Source organism: Sinocyclocheilus rhinocerous, unplaced genomic scaffold (assembly GCF_001515625.1).
Source record: "Sinocyclocheilus rhinocerous isolate Xijiao unplaced genomic scaffold, SAMN03320098_v1.1 scaffold1183, whole genome shotgun sequence".
Lineage (NCBI taxonomy): Eukaryota > Metazoa > Chordata > Actinopteri > Cypriniformes > Cyprinidae > Sinocyclocheilus > Sinocyclocheilus rhinocerous.
This window is the reverse complement of record NW_015625028.1, coordinates 70,565-84,755: the sequence shown is the minus strand read 5'-3', so window position 1 is coordinate 84,755 and position 14,191 is coordinate 70,565. Positions and strand designations below refer to the sequence as shown.

The following is a 14,191-nucleotide window of genomic DNA, read 5'->3' as shown; positions in this document are numbered from 1 at the left end:
TCATGCCGGATCTGTTTCCTACGTTGTTGTGATTTGATCTGAACGGAAACAGCAATCCGGCGTGACGCAACTGACACAGAACAGCATACGCTGTTTACTTCCAGCGGATATTCTCCAAAATGGCGCTACATGGTGATGCAGAGGAGACGAATTGTTGAATAAAGTCGTTTTTTTTTTTTCTTTTGCGCACAAAAGGTATTCTTGTAGCTTCGTATAATTGTGGATGATCCACTGATGTCACATGGATTATTTTACAGATCTCCTTGCTACGTTTCTGGACTTGGGAACATTTCAGTTGTGTTGCTGTCTATGCAGAGTCAGCCAGCTCTCAGATTCCATCAAAAACATCTTAATTTGTGTTCCGAAGATGAACGAAGGTCTTACGGGTTTGAAACGACATGAGGGTGAGTAATTAATGACAGAATTTTCATTTTTGGGTGAACTAACCCTTCAATATTGGGTGAAATATGACCCAGACCTTTTTTGTGAGACTAAAATCTACATGTAAATATAAACCCAACTAAACAGTTTTTGGAGATGCCAAATGATTCAGATTCGGGCACGACTGCACAGTTTCTTATTGGCACTGAAAAAGCGATGATGAAATGTGACTGTTAGAGATCATAAGAATGGAAACTCTAGTTTTTTTGTGATTGCTGCTGTTGGCCCTTTGCTTTTGTTTTTTTGGAAATACATGGCACAGTTTTGCACAAATTTGACACTTGTGGTAACCATTGCTGTATCCCATTCTGTTAAACTGCATACACTAACCTACCAGCTGCACTACATCTGTTTTTTCTTAAATTTACTTTTGAATTACATATTCGCATGTCATTTCTTTTCCAAAACAAGGCCGAAGTGTTGTCTTTTAACTGATTAGTGAAATTCTGTCCTTTCGCTTTGTTTCCATGGTGACCGGCATTACCGCCTCCCCCCCGCTGATTGATTGACAGTAAATGAGCCGGTGTGGGCGGGGCCTCTGTGTTCTCATTAGCAGTTGATGTTCCTCTGTTAATCAGTGAAGAAAACAATGTTATGTATTGATCAAATTTTTTTTTTTTTATTTATACTAGTGCTAGAGTTGTACAATATGGAGAATTTTATGTATGATTAATGATTTGATTGTACATTAAAAAAAATATGTAAAGATGAAATAGTTTTAAATGAAGTGTAGATCCTGTGTTTGCACTGTCTTGCTCTCTGACTGTGAACCGTGAAGCACAGCCCTCGAGACGCTGCTCTCCGGTCAGTCAGAGTAAAATGTGTGTATTCCAGTCGGCAGTATGAAGTCCATTAGCTTCAGCTTTCATTAAATGAGGTGTCACAAGAAGATCAGCTTGCTGCTGTAATGTTTTTACACGAGTAAAGAGTTTGTCCGGATGCAGATGGGGAGTGTTTCGGAAACCGGTTCGAAAGGGTCAGTTTGGTGACGACAGTAGCAAAGAAATGACTTCAGTTATAAGGTAGTGTTAAAAAATTTCTTGGTGACTAATAACTGCTTTAATCAGAGCTATATAAAAGTTGTTCTTGTTCAGCTTCCTGAACAAACACATGCACTCTAGTATTTTTATAGCTCTTATTAGTAGTAAACATACTAGCAGTATATTAAGGCAAACACCACGGGTGAATATGGTTAAAAAAAATAATAATAATAGATATTAGTATATTTCATATTACCATAAAATAAGATATTACCATTAAAAAAATAATAATAATAAAAATATATATATATAGTTTTTTTTTTTTTGTCTGAAAAATGTAGCATTATTTAGTTAAAGTTGCATGCATTTCCAGAAAATAAATTATAAATATTACTAGTAGGACGGTTAAAAAAAAAAAAAATACTACACTACTTCATTTGCTTGTTTAGGGCAACTATGTGGTCTCTAACCTGTATAGGTTTTCTTATGGACATAAAAAGTGTTAAAAACAGTAATGGTCTACTTAAGCGACAGCTAATTTCACACAGTGTAATATAAGCTGAAAGGAAAATTTCTACTATCTTCTCTAAATGTGTGATTTATGAATTTGTAGAGCAGTGAGAAGTTGGACCACACTGGGAGCAAGCGTATGGTTTCTCCGTGTGGTTGCGCAGGTCATTAGCGTCAGCGCCAGACTTTCCTGCCTGAGGACAGACTGTATCGATTCTCACACACACACACATCACAAATTTGTATATTGTGAGACGAACTGGCCAAGGGTTCAGGAGGAGGAAAGCCTTGTGTGATGAGACCAAACATATCATTTTGAAACTGACTTCTCTTCTGCTTGCTTGCTGTTAAATTTTAAGATCAGCACATTTTTCATTCTCCCTACAGAGGCAAATTAATATGGATCCCAGATTCTTGTCTTGAATATGAATGAGCAAATAATTTGAGTTTAACTACTTGATGTCAAATTGAATGGTAAACTTTTTTAAAGCTTTTTAATAGATTAAACTTTAAGCATAAAATGGTTTATTCATCTTTACTTACATTTGGTGTCTGTTTTCCAGGAAATGCACAATTGCTCCTTTTCATAAGCCAAAAGCGAAAGCTCTCTTTACCTATTAAAGCATATTCACATTTATTTGTAAGCTATAATGTACTTTATAAATTAAATGAAAGATGCTTTACAGTATTTAGTCAAAATTTGATACGTGTTAATTGGAATTATTTTACAAAATATTTTTTTATATTGTTTTGTAAACCAATATTCATTTTAAATGTAACTGTGGTAATCAGCTTTTTTTCTGGGTGGATCTACGTGAAGTTTTAAGTTTTGAAGTTTCATTTTTTCACCGTCTGGCTGCTCAAAGGGACTTTTCCAGTGTGTATTTGTGGCCGTTCCCAGAGGAAACCTCTCATTTGAATGGGTTTTCAGAATAGCTTTCAGCCTCTTTTCATCTGCAAATATTTTGCTGTCTGAACATGTAAATGGAGCATCGCAGTGTTTGTGCAGGTGGAGCTGCAGATGCTCTGACACCACATGCAACAGTACTGTCTTTCTAATGTTTGTTTTTTTAAAGGACTTTATAGTCTGTCAGTCCATATAAACATCAGAATGTTGAGTTTGGCAGGCTTCACAGTTGCCTGTTTGAAACCTGTATTGAATTTAAAGATTACAAAAATGCCCACACTTGTTCAAAATCCAAATTTTGGTCAGTTTCTTATGAGTCATATGAAAACTACCTTACTGAAGGCATGAGTATGGTTTCTCTCCGGATGGCACATGTTCATGGCTCCTGAGGTTTCCAGCGGTAGTGAAAACGCTGCTACGCTGATTCTACAGATACAGTACCTGATCTTATCGTGAATGGATGCACATTAAGTCCAAAGAAAATCTCGTCTGCGTTTTGACTCTAACCACCGATCTGCTTCGAAGAGCGACTATCACAAGCAAAGTATGTGTATATTGGCGAATCCAGCTGATTCCAAATGAATCGAAGATCGAGTTCTGCCCTACATTTCTTTTCATTGAAAAGACAGATTTTCTACATCATTTTCTTCGTAATTATCCTGAGACAATAATTAGTCATTAAATACGTCACTTACACCCCAGACAGCACAGGTACGTCTGCAAGATGTCTGTTAAAGATCACTTCATCTGGAAAGCATCTGCTGTGTACAAACATCTGATAGACGTTTTTAAGATGTCAGTTTTACATTCATTCTAAATCATAAACATCTTATAGACATCTTCTAAACGTCTATTTGACATCTGATAGGAAACATCCTATAGACGTATCGCAGATGAGCAAACACTCTAAAAACTACGTCTTGCAGATGTAATGCAGACGTCAAATAGATGTCTCTGTGATGTATGTCTGCTATCAGGGACGGTTTTCTACGATTTCAAATATAATCAGTGGTGAGGTAAATGTGCATCGTCTTAGAAAGTCGCGCCATTAACGGTACTTTGGGGTTGATATTTATACATACATATATGATGAAATAAATTTTATGAATGCATATTATCCCTGCTCTATACTGACTAACAAGTTACACAGAATTATTCCACTTAAATTACACTCTTTCTAATGAGATTTTATTCCCTTCATTTCATGACTGCAGTGTTACTACTGGACCTCTGAGGTATGCTAGTCTCGCGAGTTTGTTTATAGGAGCAAAGGAAGCAAAGTTTCCTAGCAAAGGAAAACCAGTTTCCTCTTGGCTTTTATCGAAATCCTCCGACATTCTTCTTTACAAATCCTCGTTTTGTAGTTCTAATTCTTGACCGTTGTTTTGTTTTGATCTCTCCCCTGCGCTTCCGTGTTCGTCACTTCTGAGCGGCACATGCGCAGCGCTGAACTCATACGTTATCCGCCCGGAGCTGCTTCTGTTTACAACAGTGAGCGCAAGCTACATTAAAGTGATTATTACGTTTTGAATATGGATATTTTTCTTACAAAAACGCATCGATTCGCTACAGAAGGCCTTAGTTCACCCCCCGGAGCCGTGTGAGACACTTTTTTTTATGGATGGGCGCTTTTTATTTAACTTCTTTTGGATTGAAGCAATGCAACACCCGCTGAGTGCCATTAAACAGCTTGAAAGATCAAAGACAATTTTTAATATAACTCCGACTGGATTCATCTGAAAGAAGAAAGTCATATACACCTAGGATGAGTTGAGGGGGAGTAATTTGTGGGCTAATTTTCATTTTTGGGTGAACTAACCCTTTAAGTCTAATCAAACATTTTTACTTCAATAAAATATATTTTAAGAAATCTACTTATCTTTTAATGTTAAAAAATGGATACCTGTTTGGAGCAACATTAAGTAAATAATTTTTCATTTTGCAGACATTGGAGGACACATCCACATATGCAAATCAATAAGCACTTTCCCACACAAACTCGACCAAGGCCGAGCTCAGTACTTACTAAGACGCGTCAAATATCTGAATAGAAACATTGCATGGTGTTTTATTCAAGCATTTCGAGTCGACGCTTGCATATCCAACACATCGTTTCAGCAGGGCTGTTGTGAACCGAAAACAACTTACTTGAACACTAACTTTAAAATCTGCTTAGTATAATTCCAAAGTTTGAGTTGAAAAGACACTAAGAAAAACACTAGACGTTGCTCTTCAAACAACATAAAATGATCTGCAAAAGATCAAGCATTATGATGACATTTTGATACAAAGGCTTATCAAAAGATCCGAGTGAATGAAGACGAACACAGGGAATCATGGGTACACAGCAGCTTTATTTCACTACTTAGCCATCGCTTCCTCTGACAATCCTGACTAGGAACATTTATAATGACTAGTGCTTAACCCGTTTAGCTAGCTATCCGCAGTGCAGTGGACTGCTAGGTTACTCTGGATTTAGAGCCCCAAAAAAGCAAGATCAACATTGAAGAATTCTAACTCGTTAGCACTGAAACTAAAAGGTGAGCCTTTTTAAGAAGCAAAACTGTGTTTCTAGGACATCAGAAGAGATCAAACATTTTAATTGGGGCTCCGTTATAAAGAGCTCTCTGTTGGATCCTCAAACGTAAAAAAAAAAACGTAAGAAAAACCCCTAGCTGTGCATTTGAAATCAAAACTAATACTTACTGTAGTACTACTAGTAAAGTAATAATACCGTCATTACAGTAACAGTATAAAGACTCCAGTGGAAACTCAACTAAATAAAAAAAAGCCTCGAAAGCTCAAACTGAAATTTCGACAATGTTATTCAAAGTATCAATGCCGTGTTTACGTGACACAAATGATAAATAACACATAGCAGACAAGATCGCACAAACAAAAGTTTTGTCTCCGAGTGCAGCACTGAAAACAGATCGACATGCATTCTTCATGCATTATAAGAGGGAGCGAGGTCTTAGGAATTACTGTGCACGTCACTGCTGAAATAAGAGTTTTACTTTCAGCCAAATGTATTAATCAGTCGTTCGTTCTCATTCATTCGTGAAATGAATAATCTGTAACTACATCCAACAGAACTACTTTCTGTCTGCCGATGAAGACGTGAGATGTGAGCTTTGAGTCCCTCAGTAGACCTAGTTTCTGTTAACTACGGAAAAAAAAAATCATGGGCAAACCTGAATTTTCTAAATAAATAGAGAACATCACCCCTAAATACATTCAGCATGAGTATTCATTGTCATGGAAAAAATAACTTACACAGGTCAATCTCACAAAGAAATTACAAGGTTATATTTTACCACAAAAAAAAAAAATCAAGAAAATTAACAATTTTTAGGACTATTAATAATTTTTGTGGATTGTGACATTATCATTTTAAGCAAAATTTGCCTCCAAATTCAGATTACTGTTATGTAAATAAAAAAAATCGAATTACTTTTTTTTTTTGCAAAACAGTACTAACAATAATTCTGTTCAGACAGTGTTTTAATTGAAATCAACCTAAATTAAATTCAGTTGTCACAAATAAAGTATAACTGAATGAATACTGAATATTTAAAATTTGGGGAAAAAAATAAACATTTAATTGTACAGTAATGAGACCATTTCATGAATTAGAATAGATTCTATAAATGGAGGGTTAATTGTCACGAAAATGTCAATGCAACGCAGAAACTATGAAAAATGGGCTTTATTTGCTTTATGCAAAATATAATTTCTGTTTTTTGTTTTATTTTAAGGTAAAATACAACCCAGAAATGTGAGTTTTGAGAGATTCACCCAAACACAAATAAAGCGAAGAAACACAAATCTTGACCTTTTCGTTCCCCAAGAAAATGCATAGCGAGGTCATTAATCTTCGTTGAGGATATTACACATGGCTTTCATAAATGACTTGGGTTTGTGCAGCACCACCTCCTTGTACAGACTCCGCCTTGTTTTCCTTCTCCTCAGACTCCTCCTCCAGAGGCAGCTGAGCCAATGGGGGTGGAGAGGAGACTATTTCGGAAAGAGGCGGAGCTTCTATGTTACAGCATCCTGCTGCAGCTAACGGTGGATGAACCGAAACCTGAATGGCTATGTGCTGAGGCTGCTCGTGAAGCGACGCGTCGTCCGAGTCCACGGCAGGAGAATCGCTGCGTTCCCTCTCCCTCGCCCGCTCTCTTTCGCGCAAGATAGTGAAAACGTCGCTGGAAGTGCCGACAGCCACCCCGTCGTGACTCTCGGGCGCTTGCCGGACAAAAGTGTGTCTCATTTCCTCCACGCCGACGACCTCGAGAATCTCCTCCATGAAGGTGCGGCAGTTCATGATCAGCGGCGGGAGCGGTATGCTACGCGCTAACTCCTCGATGTAGCGAGCGAACTCCATGGTCTTGAACTGCGTGACCTTCGCCAGCTCCAGCGTTTTTGCCGAGGTAATGATAGGAATACGCTTCGCGATCTCAAAGGCCTTTTGGAGCTTTTCCGCGCCTTCCGTGCGGAAGAAGTCGTTGATGGCCTTCTCGGTTTTCTTCAGATGGCTGCTCATCATGCAAAGGCGAGTGATGTTCAGAATCATGATGATGGTAAACGTCACCAGACACACCACCATGTAGTACACACCCATATCTCCATTGGTGAAGACCACGCGCAGCGTCACTGTGCAGTTGGCCTTGCCGTACGCGTTGGAGGCCACGCATGTGTATTTGCCGCGGTCTGCGAACGTGATGCTGGTGATGTTGAGGATGCCGCTGTCCAGAATCCACCATTTACCATCTGCAGAAAAAGAGAAAGAAAAATCACTGAAGACTGACGGTTTGATTTGTTCATTAAAAACAGACTGAGTGGATTTGAATGAAATCTAAAAACATATACAACAAAATTTATGTTAATAAAAATTCATAAAAACCTTTGACTTGTGACAAAGACTATTCAATTTTTCAATATATTCTGGCCAAGAATTGTCTTAAAGTGCGTTCGAGTCGAGATCGTATTTAAGAGTTAAATGCACACGAATATCACCGCAAAGTTTAATTACGACTGGTAAATTTTATTTTCCGGTAATTACCCAACTTTACGAGCTGGGAACGTGTCGGTGAGAAAATATAGCGAAAGACATGGATAAAGCATCTGTATAAATGGTAAATTTGTTCAAATTAATTAAAAAATAATAATTTTGCAATAAAACCATCTAAGTTGCATGTACAAAATACCATAGTACTGTACAATAATGACGATTATAAAATATAAAATTCAATTTACAGCAGTAATATGAAAAAAAGCAAAAACACGTCCAATGCTTCATTTAGTAGATGTAAAGTGGAAAAATCTTGTTGAATTTTATGTCAAAAAGGTACATCAGCATCTTGCTTAAACCTGAAGTGATCTGAACGCACCTGAGGTTGTAATTACGACTTCCCAAGGAGGACGCACCATTAGATGTGAAGACATAGTTTGATAGACACATAAGTGGCCAACCACTGTTTGTTTTGTTTTACTTGCAATTAGGGTCGTTTATATGAAATAATTGATTCAGCCATAAAACAGCACAGAAAAAATTGCCTAATAACAATAGTAGTGTCTATCTGTGACTGGCTGTGCAAAAACACCTGAAGAAATGAGCAGAAATGTGTGTAGACTTTGTAATCATCATTTCTGATCATCCAAAAGCAATAAGCACTAAAACAACTCAAAGCGAAACCTGCAGTTCTGCTCATGGAAATCTAGTTTTTTCTTCCTAGTATCTTCGAAGATCTGAGATCTAGATCTGACGCCAGTAACCTGACAAATGATTAAATCCAGCGATTAACCCATCTGCAAAACTGCTGAAAATAGCAACCCACTAACTTGTAAACAGTTTCATAAAAGTCAATCAATCACATTAGAGCGTGCCATATTACAATCAAGATGCCAGAACAAATGCTTCCCATTTTTTTAGGTCATAATGCTAGAAAGACATCTTGACATTACAACAAAATAAGAAAACTAAATGTTCACACTGAACAGCTGATAGAGGAGGTCACAAGCAAAGTGAAACTGTGATAAAAGGTAAAAATCTAGGTGTGAAAATCAGGTTTTGCATAAACAATTACGACCTTTCCACCAAATAAAGAACATAGTTGAAGACAACATGACTAGACATGTTTCCAAACTAACTGGTGTACGACTGTGCGTATAAACACCCTTTTTGTAAACCCAGTTCCTCAAGATGAAAGTACAAAACTTAGTTCCGTGAACAATGCGGCCATGATTAATCGACTTTGCATAACCCACAGACATGCATTTACATAAAGACACTGATCTAGGGTCAGTTTCTGCCTTGTTTGTGTAGAAACCCTTAAAACGTCCACCTTGTCGAGAGGACGCACATACATTACGCACAAGCCGCCTGTGCTTAAAGTGCTGATGGGAATTTATAAACTCCATATTTGGCACCAGTCCACCACCAATGCATTACTTGCTGCCAGCAACCCGAGGTCATTTAATCAGACCATTACGAAACAATTCAGCAATGCATTATGTAAGTAAAGTAAAATTATTTGATCTTTAACTGCTGACTATTTGTGCAAAGTCAATAATATGAAATTAAAATGGACTCCATTTACTTTCATAATGCGAAATCCTGGTCTTATTTTGAATGAACAACATGCAATGACGAATCGAATTAGCTTTCCTTTTCAGCTGATGTAATCTAGGCCCAAGCTTATTTTTAAGAGTGCTGGTAGTCTTTCAGGAAGTAGTCAGTCGACCTCAACAGACTAAAGATAGTTCAAATGAAGTTCCACTTCACACATTCTTAAATATCCTGCTTCACTGAAATATGACAGTAAAATGGGTTGCAATTTGCAAAATTTTTTTAATGTTTATGTCAAAGCTGACAGCAATGGATGCTCTGCAGTGAATGGGTGCCGTCAGAATGAGAGTCCGAACAGCTGATAAAAACATCACAATAATCCACAAGTAATCCACACCACTCCAGTCCATCAGTTAATGTCTTGTGAAGAAAAGTTGCGTGTTTGTAAGAAACAAATCCATCAAGGTGTTTTAACTTCAAAACTTTCAGCTAAAATACAAGTCCACAATCCAAAATAACACTTCCTCAAGTGAAAAAGTCCATCTCAAAAGTCCTCTTTCATCAAAATTCACCAACATATTTTTCACTTGTAAACAGTGCTTGATCTGTACATATTTCGCTCCTGATTCAGACAAGATGACTTTTTAACTGGATATAGCAATATTACGGACTAGTATTTTAGCCAGAAACAATGGTTTGAATTTAAAAACCTTTTCTTACAAAAACACAGCTTTTCACTTCTCAAGACATTAACTGGTGGACTGGAGTGGTGTGGATTATTGTGATGTTTTTATCAGCTGTTTGGACTCTCATTCTGACGGCACCCATTCACTGCAGAGCATCCATTGATGGTGAGCACGTGATGCAATGCTACATTTCTCCAAATCTGATGAAGAAACAAACTCATCTACATCTTGGATGATCTGAGGGGGGTGTGTACATTTTCAGCAAATTTTCAATTTTGGGTGAACTATTCCTTCAATATACATTCAAGCCTGCAGTGTCTTTCTGTTCATAAATGCTGTGCAAGATGAAACCCTTCAAACGGTCTTTAGTTCACACTAATTCTTCACACAGTAACACACCCAGTCCAATTCACTACCCAGGCTCAACTGAATAGCAGGAATGTTTCCGTGTCACTTCAGTAAAAACATTTTTTTTCAAGTATTTTTTCATTAACTAAGCATGCACGACACCATCAGTAATCCTCCAAAAGTCACTCATCAGGAGCTCCGAGTCTATAACACTCCAGCTGGGAGTCACGTTTTACATCACCAGATTTAAAGATCAAATGGCTGCATATTGGATTAATCTCAAATCTCAAAAGAGTGGATGTAATAAAATCAATCATGGAAAATATCCACAGTGGTCATTCCCAAAACAAATGAAACATTAAGTGTGTTTATATATTTAAGAAAAAAATCCTAAAAATCAGCAAAAAAAAAAAAACATGGCATTTGTATCAGCACATTGGAATGATTTCTGAAAGATCACGTGACACTGAAGACTGGAGTAATGATGCTGAAAATTCAGCTTTACATCACAGAAATAAATTGCATTTTAAAATACAGTCATGGCCAAAAGTTTTGGCAGTGAAATACATTTTGTGTTTTGCTGCTTAAGATGTTGTGGTGTTCATTCACATTGTTTCTAGATTATTGTGTAGAGTGATCAGATGCATTTGAAATAATTGCTAAAATCTTCATTGGCCAAATGAACTTTTCACAAAAAAATAAAATTCACCGTTTTTTGATCCTGACACAAAATGACCAGCTAACATTAATTGACTAATCATATCAGCAGCACATGTTAAAATGTGATTGAGTACTAGTCAGGTAAAATCACCATCATACTAAATAGACTGTAAGAGCAGACTGATAGAGGGAAGAAGCGCTTCCAATCATTGTGTTCTTGTTAGCAACGGTTACCTCCAAAGAAACCCACTTTAAAAAAGCATCATATGACCCCTTTAAAACTTATATGCTTATCATTGTTTTTCAGTATACCATAGAAACATGTGGAAAAATTATCTACAAATACTGAAGCAGCAAACTTTGCGAAACACAAAATGTATGTCACTGCCAAAACTTTTGGCCATGACTGTATATTAAAATGGTTATATTAAATTGTAATATTATTTCACATTATTAGTTTTTTCTGTATTTTATATCAAATAAATGCAGCCTTGGTGAGTAGAAGAGACTTATTATTAGTAGAAGGGAAATTATACCAACCCCAAATTTTGAACGCCAATGTAAACCCTTGAAAATGTTTGTTATAATGAAATCATTTGTTTTGTTGTACATATTCACAAACCCAACAGGATGTCTTTACACTTGGTTGGAGCAACGACTAAACTGAACACTACCTGCCATACACGATTAAAATGGAAGCAAACTCAATTACATGACGTGCGTTAAGTACAGGAACAGATTTATATTTAGTGTAAATGTATTACACCTACAGAATCAGATAAATGTATAAAGTGACCAAGTGTAGGTGCAGTGATATATGAGAATGCATTGGCGTCAGAAGGTGATTTTTACAGTAAACATACCACTTTTCTTGGCGTCAAGCAGGTGTCCGTGCGAGTTGAACCACTGGATATTTGGAAAAGGGTCGCCGGTGATATTACAGTCAATTAAAGCACAGTTCCCCTCACGGGCGATGATCTGGCTCACTTTGCTGAGCACCAGGGGAACCGAGCCGTCCCCATCTGCCTCGGTCCCGTTCTCTCTTCCATCTCCATCCACCGCCGAGATGTTCAAAGCCTCTGCCGCACAGAAACTAATCACGGCCACTAAATAAATGATCGCGTATCCGATCGCCCTGTTCATTTTCTCTGGCTTTCTGCAACAACCCTCAGGATAAGATGTCATTCTCCACCGGTCCTCATGTTACGGTCACTGGTTATCTGCGAGCTGGCTCATGCTCCTTCCTCCTCTGAAAATACAATACAAAGAACAAATGAATGAAAATATCCTTGATTTGTTAGAATGACATAAGGGCTTTTAACTCAAGTGTAGCACACAAAAGCTGTGGCTCCTCCTCCTCCTCCTATGATCTTATCAAACAAGAATAACACGACGTGCAAAAATAAAAAATGACTCATATTTGTGAGGCCGAAATTATAATACAATGGTTAAAAAGTCAAATAAAGCCATTTAACAGGATGTTAATTTATAACACTTCACATATTTAGTCTGTATTTGACGTTATATTGTACAATCAAACCATTTGCAGTCTTAATATTATTACATTTATAAAGAAAACGAAGAGAAAACAAGTTAAAAATGGACATTAATACGTGTTAATATGACTTAACGTTACATTAAAATGAATGGTAAAACGCACGTACTATTAGGCTAATGTGATTTTAAAAGCTCCTACGCGCAACAAATCGATAGATTTACTAAACGTTAACGTATAAACCAACTACGACCAGGTTTATGTTGTTTGGCAGTGATATTCACACAGTTTTAATGCCTGAATCATATTTGACAGGCTAAAATCTGTTGAAAACAGCGCAAGCTAAGAGCGGCTAACTAACGTTAGCTATATGACGGGACAGCATATCCGCTACGGAAGACACATAAATACAGATTTTTTCCACATTCGACGGCTTTAACCCTTACAATTCAACGTTAAGAAAAAATATAACACCTAAAGTTTACATATATTTCACGTGAATGTAAAAACACAGTCTCATAACAAGCCGCTAGTTAGCCTGATAGCCGAATACAGCCGCATTTCCTGTTTAAATTTCGCTAAACGGTTACAAATTCGGCGATATTTGCGCGATTAACACTTACATCACGTCCCCGCGCTGTTATCTCTCGATGCTCGTCCTGAAATGTGAAGCTCTGGGTCTGCTTTCAACTGTGACTTGACTGCGAGTTGGGACCCAGTGATCTCTTGAGAAATTCACGGACCCCGAAATAATGTACTGTGAAATACGACAGACAGGATAAAGCGTTATGTTTGGTCTTTAACCCCTCCTATCATCTCTGCCTGTCTGCTTTCTATTCATCCCCCCCTTCTTTTCACCAAAGTCCTAAAGTGTTTGTTTTTACTCAACTGACCCAGTTCTTCCAGTAATTGGTTGTGAATCCGAACTGACTTTTGTCACCAAGCTTGGCTCATTTCTAACAGGTTTTGCATGTACCGTGAATGTGAAATATTTTCCTTATGAAAGAATACAATGGCAGTACTGTGGTATACTATATATTACATACAGAGCTGGGTAGATTACTTGAAAATTGTAATCCGTTACAATATTACAACATTATGTTACATCAAGGTTTCCCAAACTTTGGTTCGTAAAGGTACTGCACAGGGACTTTAATGAAAGTTAATCATTAATTAAATCATAAAAATGTCAAATTAAAATAACATAAATCGAAATAAAACACTGAAATAAAACAATAAAATATTTGTTTACCTGCATGTCATGTGACCATTAACCAATGTCAGAGAACCGTGAACATGCAAATGTGATACTTTATTATTAAATATTTATTTTAAAATCTCAGGGGTACATTAAATAAATATATTAGGTGAAAGATTTTCGGATGACAAAAAAGTTTGGGAATGCCTGCATTACATGTAAATAAGAAATAACCTGAATGGGTGCATTTTAAAGGGGTCATATGATGTGATTTCAAGTTTTCCTTTCTCTTTGGAGTGTTACAAGCTCTTGGTGCATAAAGAAGATCTGTAAAGTTGCAAAGACTAAAGTCTCAAATCCAAAGATATATTCTTTATAAAAGTTAAGAGTCAACC

The 14,191-nt window shown here is 37.1% G+C and overlaps 1 protein-coding gene and 1 long non-coding RNA gene across 2 annotated transcripts in view; one reads left to right on the top strand and one right to left on the bottom strand.

Annotated features, from left to right (window-relative positions):
• The first annotated feature begins 418 nt into the window (after positions 1 to 418).
• LOC107747876 (uncharacterized) overlaps positions 419 to 14,191 on the top strand; it is a 15,469-nt gene continuing 1,696 nt past the window's right edge. Inside the window, exons 1-3 of the long non-coding RNA XR_001640845.1 lie at positions 419 to 1,142; positions 8,884 to 8,895; positions 10,266 to 10,268. This is a non-coding gene — a long non-coding RNA (uncharacterized LOC107747876). The remainder of the gene's footprint in view (positions 1,143 to 8,883; positions 8,896 to 10,265; positions 10,269 to 14,191) is intronic.
• The window catches only part of mfap3l (microfibril associated protein 3 like), an 8,578-nt gene continuing 971 nt past the window's right edge, over positions 6,585 to 14,191 (bottom strand). The window contains exons 2-4 of the mRNA XM_016562488.1: positions 13,222 to 13,294; positions 11,967 to 12,352; positions 6,585 to 7,611 (exon numbers count right to left, since the gene is read on the bottom strand). Coding sequence (XP_016417974.1) covers positions 6,728 to 7,611; positions 11,967 to 12,288 — 1,206 coding nt within the window. The 5' untranslated portion in view covers positions 12,289 to 12,352; positions 13,222 to 13,294 and the 3' untranslated portion in view covers positions 6,585 to 6,727. The remainder of the gene's footprint in view (positions 7,612 to 11,966; positions 12,353 to 13,221; positions 13,295 to 14,191) is intronic.